Here is a 21,212-nt window from a genome sequence, read left to right as displayed (position 1 = left end):
ATGCCTCCTAACACATGTTTCACAAATACAATAATAACAAATAGAAAAATCAAAGGTATACAGTCACAAAACGCAAACATTCATAGAAGTAACTAATTTAAAAGATGTAGACAAATGAAATTAATTAAAACTTAACTTGGGGCAACGATAAGAACGATTTTAATTTTAATTCTAAACTGTGTCTGAACACAGCAGGGGAGCACGAAAATATGTCGATGTCGAGAAAACTATTGTTGTAAGATTTACACATTCTGTGTAATGGCGCGCGAAACCCAATGTTTGTTCTTGGGGACGATAGCTCAAAAGTAATGCATGTGCGGAGAGACCTGGCTGGGACGTGAAAGCCTACGAGATTGAGGAGCTCAGAAGATGTCAGCTCACCAGTAAATATTTTCTTTAAGACGACGCATTGACGGTATTGCATCAGGGATTTCAACTTTTTTCAGCAATTACAAAACATTCGGAATTAATATTTTATGTTTTGTGTTGTTCATGAGCTTAACTTCAAATTGGTAATTGGTTTTACACGATTGGTCAACTATTACAGCACAAAAAAAATACTCAAAATCTGCTAAATAAAAACATAGATTTTCACTTTACAACTGAACGGAACCGATTTATGGCTCTTAATTTTATATACATATAAGTATAAACACCCTTTTCAAAATGGTAATTGGAATTTACATAATTACCAATAGTTTTTATTTTATACGAGATATACTGTTTTGGCGCTTACGACTTTTAATTTCAAGCTAGCTATCGCGTTTGTTTGTATGCAGGCGGCCCCCCTCAGTCCGTTTCTGACCATTGTCAGCGTCGGACTTGTGCCAATCGAGCTCCCGAGCATCGATAACCGTATCTTATTCTGAATAAAATATTACAAATTATTAAAAATGGGAAAAAAAAAGTTAAAAGTTTCTAAAATGAAGATGAAAGCTCTGTACATTGAAAAATGTAAGGATATGGTCAAGAAAAGGTAAGTAAACGTGAGATACATATTTCTTTTATTTGAATTATGAATAGTATATAGGCAGGTACCTACTAATTCCTATTCATAATCCACATATCTACTTATGTACTTGCTTACCTAGTTAGAAAGAAGGTAGATACCTAGGATAGGAAGGAACAGGTACATGAACAGTAAAGTACATGCCAAAGTAATGTGTGTGCAGGTACCTACCTACACTGCGTGTGTAGGTTAAAAATTATATAAAGTTTCTTTATAAGATGTGTATTTGGTATCATAAAAAACAGTATTTTGGTACCTAGTAGGTACCTTACCTACTCAGCGACAAAGACAATCACTCACAGAATATTTTTGAAGTATGTAGGTAGGTAATATATTTATATTTTTCATCATAATAAGGTAGGTATTTGCCTATCTACCTTCAGAAAAACCCTGTTCTACCATTCATCATAATTATAATGTTTATTTTGTATATTATTCCTACATGGGTACCTAAAAGTAAAAACCTAATATGAAAATTCTAGGAAACAATTGTCCGAACAAAGATCTACTACATATTTATCACACTGTGACTGCATAATAATAGTTTTGAACGTGTGTGAAAATAATATTCCAATGAACTAGACATGACTAGAATTTTATTTTGTAGAAGACAAGAAATGTCATCGTCGTATGCAGATTTACAAAATGTGACGCTCACGTAAGTTTCATGATTACCTACATAGATATAAGTGTCAATTTATAAAAGTAAAGTGTTGTTTGTTTTTAGAGTTCCGTACCCAAAGGGTAAATCGGGACCCTATTACTAAAACTCCGCTGTCCGTCCATCTGTCTGTCTGACCGTCTGTCATCAGGCTGTATCTCATGAACCGTGATAGTTAGCCAGTTGACATTTTCACAGATGATGTATTTCTGTTGCCGCTTTAACAAAAAATACTAAAAAATAGAATAAAATAAATATTTACGGGGGCTCCCATACAACAAATGTGCCGTTTTTGCCGTTTTTATAGATAGGTAATGGTAAGGGACCCTTCATGCGCGAGTCCAACTCGCATTTGGCCGGTTTTTTCTCTTTTAATGTTGTCCCGCTGCTGGACAAATTTCTTCATCAAATCCTTCCACCCATCACAGGCCTTGTCAAGTTTACTAATGTTTTTTTAGGGCGGCCGAAAAGGATCAGAACTCACTTCCATGTTATTTTGAAGAAAAAACGCCTAAAACAACAGTAAGTTTATTTTTACGACATTTTATAACATGACCTGAAAGGTCATAAATTAATTATAACATCATATCATAAGTGTTTAATTTATCTTTCAGTTTGAGATGGAATTAGATGATAATGATGCGCCTCCAAATATATCGCAATGCGAATCAGAAGCAATGGTAAACAAAATTTTATTATTCGTTTTATATCGTAGCTTTATTCGAACAAAGTATTTTTACTAGAGTGATTATTTTGGTCATGGGCTAGAATGCAAATAATCAATCATACATTTTTAATTTTTAGACAGAAGAAAATCAATATAAGGAAAAGGACCAGGCTTCAAACGTATTACCTGAAAATCAATGTGAAGAAAGTAATGCACTTCCATATATAGTTGAAGGCACATCTGAAGTAACGGTAAGCATTCTGCTTTTGTAAGATTTACATTGCATGTCCTTACAAAAGTAGGAAGATCATACAAGACCCACAATAAACAAATAAATATTTCTGTATCTTTCAGATGCAGCCTGAAATACAAAACTTGGGGCACCGAATAATAGATTTTAATCATTTCACATCAGAACTTGTAAAAATTTCTCAACACAAATCTCTGTTTAAATGCGGATTATCTACAATGAAATTAATTTCTGAACATCGAATAGGATTGCAATCTGAATACACATATGTATGTATGATGTGTAATTATAAAAATAAAATAAAATCGTCATTGGATGATGTGAACAAAGATGCTGTTGCGGGTATAATGGCCGCAGGTTGTGGTCATGCGCAATTAAAACAATTTTCAGCAGCAGTAGGTTTACCTATTATGTCAGAATATACCTATAATAAAACTCAAAATGATATATGTAGGGATTGGGAGGACACTGCTTGGGACGAAATGAAATTAGCTGGTGAAAGAGAAAGAGAAGAAGCAATTAAAGAAGGAAAAGTCACGAAAGACGGAATACCAATGATTGATGTAATTGTAGATGGGTGCTGGAGTAAACGTTCGTACAGAACAAATTACGCAGCGTTATCAGGAGCTGCAGCCATTATTGGCAGACGTTTCGGCCAAGTCCTGTACATGTGTGTAAAAAACAAATATTGTTGTATTTGCGCCAGAGCTCAAAAGAAACAAGAAAGCCCAAAAGAACACGAGTGCTATAAGAATTTCGATGGAGCTTCTACTGCTATGGAGTCAACTATTATAACCGAAGGGTTCAAGCAATCTATTGATATGCATGGTTGCACAAAGCAAGGAAAATGCTGCGTCAAATATTGTAAATATTTCAGAAGAACCAAAAACAAAAGAAAATTCTGATGATACTGTTGCTGACACGGATAAAACTGCTGATGTCGACAATTTTGCTTTTGTTGACGAAGATATTGCTGACGCAGACGATGTTTCTGTCGCAGATAGTTCAGAATATATTATGGCTTTTTCTGAATATTGACCGCAAACTACCTACTATGTCCTCAATAATTTGATAACTTATTTAGGTAATCGTTACATTATAATAAGTAACAAAAATTAAATGACAACGAAATTTTTCTTACCTACCTCTTAATTTTGGTTTTTACTTATATATTATTATACTTACCTATGTCAGAATTTTATAATTATACTAAAATCTAATAAGAGCGGAAGCAGTCCTTAATTCTTTATTGCACACAATACAATACATAGGAAAAAGACAGAAATAGAGGACATGTACAAAGGCGAGCAAACAACCCTAACAAGAGTTTTCTTCCAGCAAACCTTTTGAGGCTAGAGAGAGGTGCCTTTAGTGGCAGGTTCGTGTACATACATAAGGTATGAATACAAAGGATTAAATGGAAAATAATTATACTTACTAAAATACATATAATACATAAATATCTATATATATATTTATATATATAAATATATATACTTATATAACAATATAGCAGTGAATATGACATCCAGCGTTTGTATGTATATAAGTTTGTAGGTAGGTAGGTATGTTTAGTATGTGGGTATTTGTTCATCACTTAATGTTTATCATGCCGTCAAATTATTTTTATCGACATAGTACCACAAAAAATATCAGCTTGTCTACAAAAATTTAAAATATTCAAATCATTATAAAAAACTAAATAGAGGTAAGGCGACTCCACGACGTCTATGTCCCAGCGCGGCAGCGCACGACAGAGTAGCGCGCGAGTTATGACGCGAGACGGGCCGCTCGCGTAGCCCGAGTGCACGATAGCTGCTGCTAAATTACCGGGATATGAACTGATTGCGGGGAGCTCATGGGGGCGTGGCACAAAGTAACACAGTCTGTTATAGTGCGGCGCTGACATAGCTGAAGAAAGTTGTATTCAAGCAACAAATCATTATAGTGGGCTCGATTTCCTTTTACACGATAATTTAATGTGCGTAAGAACTTTTTTTGAACAGTCTCGACTCTTTTTTCGTGGATCGAGTAAAAGGATTCCATATTGGGCTTGCATATTCTAGGTGGGGTCGCACGAGGGACTTATTAAGATATGTGTAAGTACACTTGTCCTTAAATTGCTTGGACACACGTGTAATAAAGCCTAGCATGCGAAGAGAGCTATTTAGAATATGGTCTATATGGGTGCCGAGGGTTAGTGTGCGGTCTAAATGAATACCCAGATCTTTGATGGTAGAAACTGACGTCAGCTGTTGATTGCCGAGCTGAAAATGAGTCGTGATAATATTTTTATTTCTGGTGAACACGATATGTTTACACTTTTTGTATGCCAAGTATAGTTTATTACGTGTGCAGTATGCATCAAGTCTGTTAAGATCCTCCTGAATACGGACAGCGTCAGATGGACAAGTAACTGTTTTGTACAACTTTAAATCATCAGCGTAAAGTAAATAATGACAATGTAACTTTTTACATTGTCATTATTTACTTACACTGAGATATGTCATTGATAAAAATAGTGAAGAGCAAGGGTCCAAGAATAGAGCCCTGCGGTACACCGGATGTCATGGAGACTGGACAACTGGAGAGGAACGATATCCATTAACAATTACCGACTGAATGCGGTCCTGCAGATAGGCCGCAAACCACCTCAAGAGGTTACCTTTAATGCCATTCAAAGAAAGCTTCTGTAAGAGTAATACATGGTCAACCTTGTCGAAAGCCTTCTGGAAGTCTGTGTATAGTGTCTATTTGTGTTTTACAATCTAAGCCGGTGAAAATGAAGTTGGTAAATACGAGAAGATTGGTGAGAGTTGATCTGCCGGCAACAAAACCGTGTTGTTGATCAATAATAACATTTTTTAAGCTGGAGAGGACATGACGGTGCAATAGCCTTTCTAGTACTTTGGGAATTGTAGAGAGGATAGAAATGGGACGATAGTTTTCTATGTCATATCTTGCTCCAGATTTAAAAATAGGTGTAATGTAGGCCGATTTCCAGAGTCTGGGGAAACAGCCTGTTGACAGGCACTTGTTAAAAATAATTTCTAGTGGCACACAAATTGACTCGTGTGTGTGTTTAAGAAATATTGGACTGATATTATCTGGTCCAGGGCCTTTATTGCGGTCGAGTGTACGCAGTTCTCTGCTTATTTCCGCCTGGGAGATGCATACGTGACTAATTAGAACATGCGAGTCATTGACGATACTCTCACCAACAGCACTGGAATCAGAGAGAACCTAGTTTGCTGAAGGCTCGAAAACTGATTGAAAGTACTGCGAAAACATTTCAACAATGGCGTTTGGGTCACTAGACAAAAATATTTCCGTAATTCATGATATGTGGATACCCTGAGTTAGATTGCTTTAGCGAGGAAGTATATTTCCAAAAATGTTTAATGTTGATTTTTAGGGAATCTTCAACACATTCAATATACCGATTATGACATATCTTAAGAAGCATTTTCACTCCCGCTCTTAACAGAGAAAACTCTTGATAATCACGAGGATTTTTATAGGTTTTCCAACGACCCCACAGCTTTTGTTTTCGTCTGAGAGTGCGTATTAACCCTCTACTGAACCAAATAGGGTATTTATGTGATTTAGGCTTCATCAAGGGCACGTATGTATCAACGATATTGTTTATTTCCGTGTAAAACACACTTACAGCCTCATCGCATGGCAGTGGTGTTAAGAGTGACTTCCATTCAACCTGTTTGACTACAGTATTTATAGTTTGATAGTCTGCCTTAAAGAAATTTCTTTTGCGAGTACGAATATGGGGCATTGGATTTAATTTCTGTATATGGCAAAATATTTCCAAGGCCGGGTGATGGGTTACAACGTTCAGCAAGGGATCAACAGAGGATTCGGTAGAATTTTGAAGAGTGGTCAGGACTAGGTCCAAAATCCTTTCGTTTTCATTAAATATATAATTAGATTGTTCTAAGTTCGTGTATGACATAGTGTACAGAAGAATTTTTGACTGTTCTGTAATAGCAGATTCTAACAGGGCGTCAGGACCGGATGTCCAGTTAAGCTGAGATAAGTTAAAATCACCGGTAATTAAATAGTTATTAAAACGCGCAATGGAATAAATATCATGAAGTTTATGAAAATACGAGCTATATGCTGTGGAGGGAGTAGAAGGAGGAAAATAGCATGCGTTTATCAAGAGATCTGACAAGGAAGGCAAATGAATATATATTTCCTCTAAATCTAGTGCTTCAAATTCAGGTAACCTTATGGCCTTAATAGAGTTCTTAACTAGTACTAAGATCCCACCGCCCCCCTATTTACCGGATATTGAAAGATTTCTATCACGCCTAAATATTGAATAATTGCCCGTGCAGACCTCTCCATCAAAATAAGACTCTAACAACCAGGTCTCCACCAATACAATAATATCATAGCTGCTTAATGCAATATTATGTCTTAAGTCGTCGAGTTTACTTTTCATGCCACCACAGTTTTGGTAGAAAATGGATACATCGTTATGAGCCATTATCCATAATCAAATACAAAAATGGAAGAGTAATTAATCTCAATAATAAAAATCTTCGTGCCCCCAACAGCAATGATCAAATACAAAAAGAAAGAAACAAATAAAAGTGATAATAACAAAGACTGGAGAAAAGTCATAGTTTAACTAGTCATACTATTTTACCCAAATCGTTTCCGGATCGCAGTTGTATAACTTTTGACTCGTCCGTTTTCCTGACAAAGATACTATTGTTTTCTACCCACACGTATTTGTAGCCCTTCTCTTTTGCGATCTGTCGAGCTTTGCTGAAGATGATTTTATTTTTCAAAGTTAGGTGTTCAGCGATGAAAAAACGGGAGCCACTGCCAGGGGTCACAGATACACCAAATAATTGTTCAGACGTCAGCGATCGCCGCGCCCGCGCTGCAGCAATCAGCTCATCTCGCTGTCGTCGAGTTGTCAGCTGTAATATGATGTTTTTTGGCCGGTCCGTTGAGCAATACGGTGAATGCTCCTTATGTCACTATCTTTCAGATCGACACATAACAATTTGCCAATCGCCAGCGAAAGTTGAACGAGATTTTCACCTTTCTTTTCCGGTATATTTTGTATTTCAACGTTACAACTCCTTGAGGCTTGATCCAGATCGTCAAATTTTGAGGTCAACGTTTCCAGCTGAGTGCGTAGCGTGGCATCCTCATCTAACAAATTGGTGGGCGAGGATTCAATACTGGCCACCCGATCTTCCGCTTGCGAAAGTCTGTCTTCAAATAGACTCATACGCGATTCAAGGGCGAGTATATCGTCACTAAGCTTTCGCGTCACATCCGAAATGGCCGCGTTTAAGTCGGCTCGCCACTGCTGCCTCAGGTCTGCAAGTTTTGAATCCATGTATTTGGTCAGGATCTCTGTATCAACGTTTAATGAGGATGCTAAGCCTTTAGCGACATGGATAAAGCAGGCGCAGCAATCTTTTTAATCCTACATATCGAGCACTTGCACTTTTTTTTATTCATAGGAAGCATTATTTTAAAATCAGGCTCTGATAAATCAGCCCAGAAGAAATGCAGCAACGTGAGACAAGATATACATTTAATAACTTCATTATCGGAAATATTTTTAGAACATTTGCCACAATCCATACTGATTTATGTACTTTATAATATTCAAACAAATAAAAAAAAAAAAAAAATAGAGAAAAAAAAATTCGGCCATTCTACGCAGGATCGATCTCGCCTCTCACACAACCCTAGACCTAGTGAAGATCGATTGAGCCACAGCGACTTTTGTAAGACTGGCGAATGTTATGTATAAATCTTTCAGTTTTGATAACAAAGTTAGGTAGGTATTTAAAGCAAGAATGATTTATTGCAAGTCACGTACACAATTTTTACACGGTACTGTTCGAACACAAATTCTCGTTTTGGTAATGAAAAGATAGATTACAACTGTGGATCCTTAAACGAAATGCACTTCCAGTATCAACTTTCACACACTTTTAGATTATTTTTTTAGAAAACTTTGTCTTAGTCGACAACAACAAAACACGAATTTGATGCTAATTTTCACTTTAAACTTCACTCAACGTGGACAATAATAAATTCCTTGCATAGAAATTCCACAAATGCAACCCGATAAGTAGTTTTAACTGTGTTATTTTAGGGATAACTATTTATTATTAATTTTTCTGTGAGGACGCCGTGTTTATGTTGCCACTAACCACTGTCACTAGATAAGTGTATAAAATAATATAAAATAATTCATAAAGCGTATTGATAAATCCCACAGTGAAAACTTATAAATACTAATAAACTATCGAATAAAATTAGTTTTGGGCTTATAGCTATCATAGTTTTATTATAATATAAACAATTCAAATGAAAAATACTATTTTTCAAAAAATAAGTCTATCGAGATTTTTTTTCGTAATCGTGTTTTCGAAACAGCGATAATTTAGATAAAGAAATGAAGATAAACATGTCAAAAAATTGGAACCGTAGTATTTGTAGAAGTATTTGAAGTAGATTTTTAAAAATGTTACTTTTTAGGACTATAGCGCCTTAAGTTGTCACTCCTGTCGGAAAATTCCAAGACGCACATTTTTTTTCTTTAACAAAAATTTTAACCTTTAACTTTGAGTAAAATTTTATGTATATTATGAGCAAAAGTGAAAAAATTTTTTGACGTTGATAGTTTTTAATTTTTGATAACTCTCATTCCCATTTAAAATCAGGACAGAATATCACAATAAAACGTATTTACATAAATATCATTCAGAATCGTTTACTTCTCCATATGACGGGTTATATTCCTTTGAAAATGCTTTCGTTTGTTTAAACATTATTGCCTTAAGGTATAGTTTATATTATACTCTACTAGCAGGCATAAACACAAATGTACAAAATTTCATATGAAAATTTAAAATCCTTTTGTAAGTTACGGAATTTGTAGAAATTCAATCATTATAAAAGGGCACGCATAATAATAATTTTTGTTGTAATGAACTGTGCGTCAATAGTTTATATCATAGAATTATTCAAACATATTAAAATTAAATTTGAAGTTAAAAAAAATAAAGGGTCACGAATCAAAATAAAAACTATCCCATCTATCATGTTGGATCAAACTGCACACAATGTGCAAAATCTGATCAAAAGTTGTTTAGTAGTTTAGAAGCTAATCGCGGACAAATAACGTGCCACGGAATTTAATACTAAGACTTTTTTGTCCTCCTACCAATATGTTAACTACCTTATCATGGTTCTCTTGTGCTCTTAGATGCTGCAAGAGAGCTATAAAAGAGATATACATAATGTTCTATCAGTGTGCAAAGGACAGTGGCTGAGGTACATGACATCTTAAAAAAATATTTCATTCTACCCACATTTCGCCAAGGTAACAGTTTCCAAAGCCTTAAGTGGAGATTGACTTGTATTATTTTCGTGTAATGTATCGAGTTTTTATAACAGAAACCAAAGAATGACTTGTAACGTTAGTTTTTAATGTATAATGCGAGGCGCGCACCGCGTGTTCCACTCGACTGTCGATTTTTTAGCGAATCCCTTTGAGTGTTACATTACAAGTTAGTCAGTGCCAAGTCTACCTGGCTGGCAACTTGACCAGAGTCAAAAGTTACCCGAAACAAACTGTTTCTTTCTCGTGGAAAAGTAAAAAAAAATTAAAAAACGTGGTTATAAATTGATAGAATAGAACTGGTTACGAAAATTTACTCAAATATGGATAATGTGTATGGATGATTTTTTTTCCATTCTAAGTCGCTTTTTAGCTACTTTTCCGAAATAATTAAATTTTTGTGATACTCAGAAAATGTAGCTTATAAATGAAGAAAAGACAGTGATGGGATGCTGACGAACAAACGAGTGAATTTGATTGAAAGAGCGAGTAAGCAAGACGCTGTGGTAAGTTTTTTACTTTTTTATGTGAAAGAGAACTATGTGATTGAGAAGTTACAATTTGAACGAAGTTTTGTCTTGTTTCAATTTTCGTTCCGCTATACGTTGGATTTATATAATAAATTCAGAATCAGTTCTACAAGATTCGAAAAATCACCTAAAAAACCTTTTAGCTGTGTAACCTATAAGCAACCTGACGGAGTTAAATATCACTTAAAAGTGTAAACAAAAGTCACAATCACTGGTCGGTGCACGTCGCGTCGTCGCCAGAAGAAAGTTGTAAGCGCAATCCATCCCGTATTTCACTCACGACTTTCAATAAGTAAAATGCGGTGGGAAAACGAAAAACCATTTTTTTTATCGACAATCACAAAGAAAATCCAATTAATAAAATTAATGAAGTACACACAACCTCTTCGACTGACATTATGAGAGGAAATGGAGCACACTTGAGCCAAGATCGAATGAATCATTACAAAGAAACGGTACAAGTCAATCTCCACATTTACGGCTCCTGCGACTGGTTACATAATATGTAACTACTTATATTAACGATAAGCTGTTTTAATTATAATTTTACGTTCGTGACGAAGCTCCTACTTGGATTTATTAATTATATTCGTGTCTGAGGTTCTCGAGGGTGCAGAAAATAGTTTTGGGTTCATTTTTGAAATCCAAGATGGCCGCCGCTCAAAATTATGATAACTACATTATGGGTATCGTATCCGAGGTTCTCGAGGGTGCAGCGAACGATTTTGTGATCATTTTTCAAATCGAAGATGGCCGCCGCTCAAAAGTCTGATAACTACATTATGGGTATCGTATCCGAGGTTCTCGAGGGTGCTGAGAACGATTTTGTAATCATTTTTCTAATCAAAGATGGCAACCGAACAAAATATGTTTTCAGCAATATGGATATCGTGTCCGAGGTTCTCGAGGGTGCAGAAAACAATTTTGGGATCATTATTAAATCCGAGATGGCCGCCGCTCAAAAGTATGATAACTAGATTATGGGTATCGTATCCTAGGTTCTCGAGGGTGCAGAGAAAGATTTTGTGATCAGTTTTCAAATCCAAGATGGCCGCCCCTCAAAAGTATGATAACTACGTTTTGGGTATCGTATCCGAGGTTCTCGAGGGTGCTGAGAACGATAATGTGATCATTTTTCAAATCCAAGATGGCAGCCGGACAAAATTATGATTTCAGCAATATGGATATCGTACCCGAGGTTCTCGAGGGTGCAGAGAACAATTTTGTGATCATTTTTCAAAACCAAGATGGCCGCCGCACAAAATTATGTTTTCAGCAATATGGATATCGTACCCGAGGTTCTCAAGGGTGCAGAAAACAATTTTGGAATCATTTTTAAATCCGAGGTGGCCGCCGCTCAAAATTATGATTTCAGCAATATGGATATCGTACCCGAGGTTCTCGAGGGTGCAAAGAACGATTTTGTGATCATTTTTCAAATCCAAGATTGCCGCCGCACAAAATTATGATTTCAGCAATATGGATATCGTGTCCGAGGTTCTCGAGGGTGCACAGAACGATTTTGTGAACATTTTTGTAATGCAAGATAGCTGCCGCTCAAAATTATGATAACTACATTATGGGTATCGTATCCGAGGTTCTCGAGAGTGCTGAGAACGATTTTGTGATCATTTTTTAAATGCAAGATTGCCGCCGCTTAAAATTATGATAACTAGATTATGGGTATGGTATCCGAGGTTCTCGAGGGTGCAGAGAACGATTTTGTGATCATTTTAAAAAAATCCAAGATGGCCGCCGGTCAAAAGTATGATAACAAGATTATGGGTATCGTATCCTAGGTTCTCGAGGGTGCAGAGAAAGATTTTGTGATCAGTTTTCAAATCCAAGATGGCCGCCCCTCAAAAGTATGGTAACTACATTATGGGTATCGTATCCGAGGTTCTCGAGGGTGCTGAGAACGATTTTGTGATCATTTTTCAAATCCAAGATGGCTGCCGCTCAAAAGTATGATAACTACATTATAGGTATCGTATCCAAGGTTCTCGAGGGTGCCGAGAACGATTTTGTGATCATTTTTCAAATCCAATATGGCCGCCGCACAAAATTATGATTTCAGCAATATGGATATCGTACCGAGGATCTCGAGGGTGCAGAGAACGATTTTGTGATAATTTTTTAAATCCAAGATGGTCGCCGCTCATAAGTATGATAACTACATTATGGGTATCGTATCCGAGGTTCTCGAGGGTGCTGAGAACGATTTGGTGATCATTTTTCAAATACAAGATGTCCGCCGCACAAAATTATAATTTTAGCAATATGGATATGGTGTCCGAGGTTCTCGAGGGTGCAGAGAACAATTCTCTGATCATTTTTGAAATCCAAGAGGGCTGCCGTAAACAATAATGTTTTCAGCAATATGGATATCGTATCCGAGGTTCTCGAGGTTGCAGAGAACGATTTTGTGATCAATTTTCAAATCCAAGATGGCCGCCGCTAAAACTATAATAACTACATTATGGGTATCGTATCCGAGTTTCTCAAGGTTGCTGAGAACGTTTTTGTGATCATTTTTGAAATCCAAGATGGCCGTCGTGCAAGATTATGATCATAAAAATATGGGTATCGCATCCGAGGTTCTCGAGAGTGCACAGAACGATTTTGTGATCATTTTTAAAATCCAAGATGGCCGCCGCTCAAAATTATGATAACTACATTATGGGTATCATATCCGAGGTTCTCGAGGGTGCAGAGAATGATTTTGTGATCATTTTTTTAAATCCAAGATGGCCGCCGCTCAAAATTATGATAACTAGATTATGGGTATCGTATCTTAGGTTTTGAGGGTGCAGAGAACGATTTTGTGATCATTTTTGAAATCCAAGATGGCCGCCGCTGAAAAGTATGATAACTAGATTATGGGTATCGTATCCTAGGTTCTCGAGGGTGCAGAGAAAGATTTTGTGATCAGTTTTCAAATCTAAGATGGCCGCCGCACAAAAATATGATTTCAGCAATATGGATATCGTACCCGAGGTTCTCAAGGGTGCAGAAAACAATTTTGGGATCATTTTTAAATCCGAGATGGCCGCTGCTCAAAATTATGATTTCAGCAATATGGATATCGTACCCGAGGTTCTCGAGGGTGCAGAGAACGATTTAGTGATCATTTTTCAAATCCAAGATGGCCGCCGCTCAAAAAAAAGTTAACTACATTATGGGTATCGTATCCGAGGTTCTCGAGTGTGTAGAGAACAATTCTGTGATCATTTTTGCAATCCATGAGAGCTGCCGCAAACAATTATGTTTTCAGCAATATGGATATCGTGTCCGAGGTTCTCGAGGGTGCACAGAACGATTTTGTGAAAATTTTTTGTAATGCAAGATAGCTGCCGCTCAAAATTATGATAACTACATTATGGGTATCGTATCCGAGGTTCTCGAAGGTGCAGAGAACGATTTTTTGATCATTATTTTAAATGCAAGATTGCCGCCGCTTAAAATTATGATAACTAGATTATGGGTATGGTATCCGAGGTTCTCGAGGGTGCAGAGAACGATTTTGTGATCATTTTAAAAAAATCCAAGATGGCCGCCGACCAAAAGTATGATAACTTGATTATGGGTATCGTATCCTAGGTTCTCGAGGGTGCAGAGAAAGATTTTGTGATCAGTTTTCAAATCCAAGATGGCCGCCCCTCAAAAGTATGGTAACTACATTATGGGTATCGTATCCGAGGTTCTCGAGGGTGCTGAGAACGATTTGGTGATCATTTTTCATTTACAAGATGGCCGCCGCACAAAATTATAATTTTAGCAATATGGATATAGTGTCCGAGGTTCACGAGGGTGCAGAGAACAATTCTGTGATCATTTTTGAAATCCAAGAGGGCTGCCGCAAACAATAATGTTTTCAGTAATATGCATATCGTGTCCGAGGTTCTCGAGGTTTCAGAGACCGAATTTGTGATCAGTTTTCTAATCCAAAATGGCCGCCGCTCAAAAGTATGATAACTACATTATGGGTATCGTATCCGAGTTTCTCGAGGGTGCAGAGAACAATTCTGTGATCATTTTTGCAATCCATGAGGGCTGCCGCAAACAATTATGTTTTCAGCAATATGGATATCGTGTCCAAGGTTCTCGAGGGTGCAGAAAACAGTTATGGGATCATTTTTAAATCTTGGATTTGGCCATTTTTTCATCATTTTTTTAATTTGGATTTGGAAATTGCCGCCACTCAAAAGTAAGATAACTAGATTATGGGTATCGTATCCTAGGTTCTCGAGGGTGCAGAGAACGTTTTTGTGATCAGTTTTCAAATCCAAGATGGCCACCGCTCAAAAGTATGATAACTACATTATGGGTATCGTATCCGAGGTTCTCAAGGGTGCAGAGAACAATTCTGTGATCATTTTTGCAATCCATGAGGGCTGCCGAAAACAAATATGTTTTCAGCAATATGGATATCGTGCCCGAGGTTCTGGAGGGTGCAGAGAACAATTTTGGGATCATTTTTAAATCCGAGATGGCCTCCGCTCAAAAGTTTGATAACAAGATTATGGGTATCGTATCCGAGGTTCTCGAGGGTGCTGAGAACGATTTTATGATCATTTTTCAAATTCAAGATTGCCGCTGCACAAAATTATGATTTCAGCAATATGGATATCGTACCCGAGTTTCTCGATGTTGCAGATAACGATTTTGTGATCATTTTTCAAATCCAAGATTGCACCCGCACAAAATTATGATTTCAGCAAAATGGATATCGTACCCGAGGTTCTCAAGGGTGCAGAGAATGATTTTGTGATCGTTTTTCAAATCCAAGATGGCCGCCGCTCAAAAGTATGATAACTACATTATGGGTATCGGATCCGAGGTTCTCGAGGGTGCAGAGAACAATTCTGTGATCATTTTTGCAATCCTTGAGGGCTGCCGCAAATAATCATGTTTTCAGCAATATGGATATCGTGTCCGAGGTTCTCAATGGTGCAGAAAACAATTTTGGGATCATTTTTAAATCCGGGATGGCCGCCGCTCAAAAGTATGATAACTAGATTATGGATATCGTATCCGAGGTTCTCGTGGTTGCAGAGAACGATTTTGTGATCAGTTTTCAAATCCAAGATGGCCGCCGCTCAAAAGTATGATAACTATATTATGGTTATCGTATCCGAGGTTCTCGAGGCTGCTGAGAACGATTTAGTGATCATTTTTCAAATCCAGGATGGCCGCCGTGCAAGATTATGTTCACAAAAATATGGGTATTGTAACCGAGTTTCTCGAGAGTACACAGAACGATTATGTGATCATTTTTGAAATCCAAGATTGCTGCCGCTCAAAAGTATGATAACTACATTATGGGTATCGTATCCGAGAATCTCGAGGGTGCTGAGAACGATTTTGTGATCTTTTTTCAAATCCAAGATGGCCACCGCACAAAATTATGATTTCAGCAATATGGATATTGTACCCGAGGTTCTCGAGGGTGCACAAAACAATTTGCTGATCAGTTTTAAAATCCAAGATGGCCGCCGCACAAAATTATGATTTTAGCAATATGGATATTGTGTCCGAGGTTCTCGATGGTGCAGAGAACAATTCTGTGATCATTTTTGAAATATAAAAGGGCTTCCGCAAACAATTATGTTTTCAGCAATATGGATATCGTGTCCAAGGTTCTCGAGGGTGCAGAAAACATGTTTGGGATCATTTTCAAATCCGAGATGACCGCCGCTCAAAAGTATGATAACTAGATTATGGGTATCGTATCCTAGGTTCTCGAGGGTGCAGAGAAAGATTTTGTGATCAGTTTTCAAATCTAAGATGGCCGCCGCACAAAAATATGATTTCAGCAATATGGATATCGTACCCGAGGTTCTCAAGGGTGCAGAAAACAATTTTGGGATCATTTTTAAATCCGAGATGGCCGCTGCTCAAAATTATGATTTCAGCAATATGGATATCGTACCCGAGGTTCTCGAGGGTGCAGAGAACGATTTAGTGATCATTTTTCAAATCCAAGATGGCCGCCGCTCAAAAAAAAGTTAACTACATTATGGGTATCGTATCCGAGGTTCTCGAGTGTGTAGAGAACAATTCTGTGATCATTTTTGCAATCCATGAGAGCTGCCGCAAACAATTATGTTTTCAGCAATATGGATATCGTGTCCGAGGTTCTCGAGGGTGCACAGAACAATTTTGTGAACATTTTTGTAATACAAGATAGCTGCCGCTCAAAATTATGATAACTACATTATGGGTATCGTATCCGAGGTTCTCGAAGGTGCAGAGAACGATTTTTTGATCATTATTTTAAATGCAAGATTGCCGCCGCTTAAAATTATGATAACTAGATTATGGGTATGGTATCCGAGGTTCTCGAGGGTGCAGAGAACGATTTTGTGATCATTTTAAAAAAATCCAAGATGGCCGCCGACCAAAAGTATGATAACTTGATTATGGGTATCGTATCCTAGGTTCTCGAGGGTGCAGAGAAAGATTTTGTGATCAGTTTTCAAATCCAAGATGGCCGCCCCTCAAAAGTATGGTAACTACATTATGGGTATCGTATCCGAGGTTCTCGAGGGTGCTGAGAACGATTTGGTGATCATTTTTCATTTACAAGATGGCCGCCGCACAAAATTATAATTTTAGCAATATGGATATAGTGTCCGAGGTTCTCGAGGGTGCAGAGAACAATTCAGTGATCATTTTTGAAATCCAAGACGGCTGCCGTAAACAATAATGTTTTCAGCAATATGGATATCGTGTCCGAGGTTCTTGAGGTTGCAGAGAACGATTTTGTGATCAGTTTTCAAATCCAAGATGGCCGCCGCTCAAAAGTATGACAACTACATTATGGGTAACGTATCCGAGGTTCTCGGGAGTGCACAGAACGATTTTGTGAACATTTTTGAAATAGAAGATAGCTGCCGCTCAAAATTATGATAACTACATTATGGGTATTGTATCCGAGTTTCTCGAGGGTGCATACAACGATTTTGTGATCAATTTTCAAATCTAAGATGGCCGCCGCTCAAAAGTATGATAACTACATTATGGGTATCGTATCCGAGGTGCTCGAGGGTGCTGAGAACGATTTGGTGATCATTTTTCAAATACAAGATGGCCGCCGCACATAACTATAATTTTAGCAATATGGATATCGTGTCCGAGGTTCTCGAGGGTGCAGAGAACAATTCTGTGATCATTTTTGAAATCCAAGAGGGCTGCCGCAAACAATAATGTTTTCAGTAATATGCATATCGTGTCCGAGGTTCTCGAGGTTTCAGAGACCGAATTTGTGATCAGTTTTCTTTTTTTTTTTTTTTTTTTTTTTTATGGAATAGGAGGACAAACGAGCGTACGGGTCACCTGGTGTTAAGTGATCACCGCCGCCCACATTCTCTTGCAACACCAGAGGAATCACAAGAGCGTTGCCGGCCTTTAAGGAAGGTGTACGCGCTTTTTTTGAAGGTACCCATGTCGTATCGTCCCCGAAACACCGCACAAGGAAGCTCATTCCACAGCTTTGTAGTACGAGGGAGAAAGCTTCTTGAAAACCGCACTGTGGAGGACCGCCACACATCCAGATGGTGGGGATGATATCCTAACTTGTGGCGTGTCGTGCGATGGTGAAATTCGGCGGCAGGAATCAGGTTAAACAGCTCTTCGGAACACTCCCCGTGATAAATGCGGTAGAAGACACACAATGAAGCGACGTCTCTACGCAACGCCAAGTGATCCAGCCGTTCACAGAGCACTGAGTCCCCGACAATTCGAGCTGCTCTACGTTGCACGCGGTCAAATGGATCGAGCAGATACTGGGGTGCACCAGACCAGAGATGACAGCAATACTCCATGTGTGGCCGGACCTGCGCTTTGTAGAGCGCTAGAATGTGGGCCGGCTTGAAGTATTGCCGTGCTCTATTGATGACGCCCAGCTTCTTCGAAGCCAAATTGGCTTTGCCCTCCAGATGGCCACGGAATTGGCAATCGCTCGAGATTTCGAGACCCAGTATTCCGATACTAGGCGCGGCTTTTAGAGAAGTGTTCTCGAAGAGCGGTGATACGACAAATGGGGTTTTTTTAGTGGTAAACGCGCAAACTTGAGTCTTCTGGGGGTTAAATTGGACAAGGTTCAATTTACCCCATTCCGCGACCTTCTCGAGAGAGGACTCGATAGAAGACACAAGTTTCTCCCGGCACTGGTCGACGATTTCCCGAGAGAGACCTGCATGGCCCGTGTATACGGCATCACCAGTGCTGTCATCTGCATAGCAATGCATGTTGGAGGTGTCCAACATATCATTGATATGCAGAAGAAACAGCGTAGGAGATAGCACACAGCCTTGGGGCACTCCAGCATTCACGGGCTTCGGGTTCGAGCAATATCCGTCGACAACGACCTGTATGCTACGCCCAGTGAGGAAGCTGGAGGTCCACTTGCACAAGCTCTCGGGAAGCCCAAATGATGGAAGTTTTGAGAGGAGCGCCTTGTGCCATACACGATCAAAGGCCTTCGCTATATCCAGGCTAACTGCCAGGCCTTCCCCCTTGCTTTCAATAGCCGCCGCCCATCTATGTGTTAGGTATACCAGAAGATCACCTGCCGACCGTCCATGGCGAAACCCGTACTGTCGGTCGTTGATCAACTGGTGACCCTCTAGGTATACTAAAAGCTGGTGGCTAATTATGCTCTCCATGATTTTGGAGAGCAGGGAGGTGATAGCAATAGGCCTGTAGTTCGCCGGATCCGAACTGTCTCCTTTTTTTTGGATCGGATGGACAAGGGCTGACTTCCATGAGTCAGGGACTACGCCTTTGGAATAAGAGTGCCGGAATAAACGCGTTAGCACCGGCGTCAACTCAGGGGCACACGTTCTAAGCACGATTGGAGAAATGCCATCCGGCCCGCTCGACTTCCTGACGTCCAACGAAAACAGAGCTCGCCTAACAGTTTTCTGTCTGAACTGTACTTCAGGCATAGAGCTCTGACACCGCCGGATGGTCGGCGGTGTTTTTCCGTTGTCGTCAAGAGTCGAGTTGGAGGCGAAAAGAGCGCACAGGAGCTCGGCTTTCTCTTTTGCCGTATGGGCCAGGGTGTCATTCCTCATGTGCAACGGCGGCATGGACGGCTGGTTGAAGTTACCAAGAGCAGCTTTCGACAATGACCAGAACTTGCGTGTTCCGGTCGGGTAACTGGAAAGCTGCTCGCCGATTTTGACGACGTGCTTAGACTTCGCACGGGCGATTTGCCGCTTAAAAAATCTGGAGGCACGGTTATATTTCCTCTTAAGAACTTTGCAGTTCGGATCCTTTGTGCCCTTTTCTAATCCAAAATGGCCGCCGCTCAAAAGTATGATAACTACATTATGGGTATCGTATCCGAGTTTCTCGAGGGTGCAGAGAACAATTCTGTGATCATTTTTGCAATCCATGAGGGCTGCCGCAAACAATTATGTTTTCAGCAATATGGATATCGTGTCCAAGGTTCTCGAGGGTGCAGAAAACAGTTATGGGATCATTTTTAAATCTTGGATTTGGCCATTTTTTCATCATTTTTTTAATTTGGATTTGGAAATTGCCGCCACTCAAAAGTAAGATAACTAGATTATGGGTATCGTATCCTAGGTTCTCGAGGGTGCAGAGAACGTTTTTGTGATCAGTTTTCAAATCCAAGATGGCCACCGCTCAAAAGTATGATAACTACATTATGGGTATCGTATCCGAGGTTCTCAAGGGTGCAGAGAACAATTCTGTGATCATTTTTGCAATCCATGAGGGCTGCCGAAAACAAATATGTTTTCAGCAATATGGATATCGTGCCCGAGGTTCTGGAGGGTGCAGAGAACAATTTTGGGATCATTTTTAAATCCGAGATGGCCTCCGCTCAAAAGTTTGATAACAAGATTATGGGTATCGTATCCGAGGTTCTCGAGGGTGCTGAGAACGATTTTATGATCATTTTTCAAATTCAATATTATAATTATGATTTCAGCAATATGGATATCGTACCCGAGTTTCTCGATGTTGCAGATAACGATTTTGTGATCATTTTTCAAATCCAAGATTGCACCCGCACAAAATTATGATTTCAGCAAAATGGATATCGTACCCGAGGTTCTCAAGGGTGCAGAGAATGATTTTGTGATCGTTTTTCAAATCCAAGATGGCCGCCGCTCAAAAGTATGATAACTACATTATGGGTATCGGATCCGAGGTTCTCGAGGGTGCAGAGAACAATTCTGTGATCATTTTTGCAATCCTTGAGGGCTGCCGCAAATAATCATGTTTTCAGCAATATGGATATCGTGTCCGAGGTTCTCAATGGTGCAGAAAACAATTTTGGGATCATTTTTAAATCCGGGATGGCCGCCGCTCAAAAGTATGATAACTAGATTATGGATATCGTATCCGAGGTTCTCGTGGTTGCAGAGAACGATTTTGTGATCAGTTTTCAAATCCAAGATGGCCGCCGCTCAAAAGTATGATAACTATATTATGGTTATCGTATCCGAGGTTCTCGAGGCTGCTGAGAACGATTTAGTGATCATTTTTCAAATCCAGGATGGCCGCCGTGCAAGATTATGTTCACAAAAATATGGGTATTGTAACCGAGTTTCTCGAGAGTACACAGAACGATTATGTGATCATTTTTGAAATCCAAGATTGCTGCCGCTCAAAAGTATGATAACTACATTATGGGTATCGTATCCGAGAATCTCGAGGG

The 21,212-nt window shown here is 38.9% G+C and overlaps 1 protein-coding gene across 1 annotated transcript; it reads left to right on the top strand.

Moving 5' to 3' along the window:
• Positions 1-482: 482 nt before the first annotated feature.
• On the top strand, positions 483-10,674 carry LOC126968187 (uncharacterized). The gene is made up of 7 exons (XM_050813046.1): positions 483-976; positions 1,617-1,667; positions 2,129-2,192; positions 2,285-2,350; positions 2,475-2,588; positions 2,692-3,441; positions 10,660-10,674. Exons 1-7 carry the CDS (start codon positions 894-896, stop codon positions 10,672-10,674), a joined length of 1,143 nt encoding a protein of 380 aa, XP_050669003.1. The 5' UTR covers positions 483-893.
• Positions 10,675-21,212: the final 10,538 nt, after the last annotated feature.

This window comes from Leptidea sinapis, chromosome 15 (genome assembly GCF_905404315.1).
Source record: "Leptidea sinapis chromosome 15, ilLepSina1.1, whole genome shotgun sequence".
In the NCBI taxonomy this organism is placed as follows: domain Eukaryota; kingdom Metazoa; phylum Arthropoda; class Insecta; order Lepidoptera; family Pieridae; genus Leptidea; species Leptidea sinapis.
This window is presented reverse-complemented; position numbering and strand designations above follow the sequence as displayed.

What these genes read in the sequence shown, in the direction of transcription:
- LOC126968187 (XM_050813046.1), top strand. Translation starts at nt 894, where the DNA reads ATGGGAAAAAAAAAGTTAAAAGTTTCTAAAATGAAGATGAAAGCTCTG. An exon ending in AAGGATATGGTCAAGAAAAG is followed by an intron (nt 977 to 1,616) that starts GTAAGTAAACGT and finishes TTTATTTTGTAG; the next exon opens with AAGACAAGAAATGTCATCGT. An exon ending in AAGGCACATCTGAAGTAACG is followed by an intron (nt 2,589 to 2,691) that starts GTAAGCATTCTG and finishes TGTATCTTTCAG; the next exon opens with ATGCAGCCTGAAATACAAAA.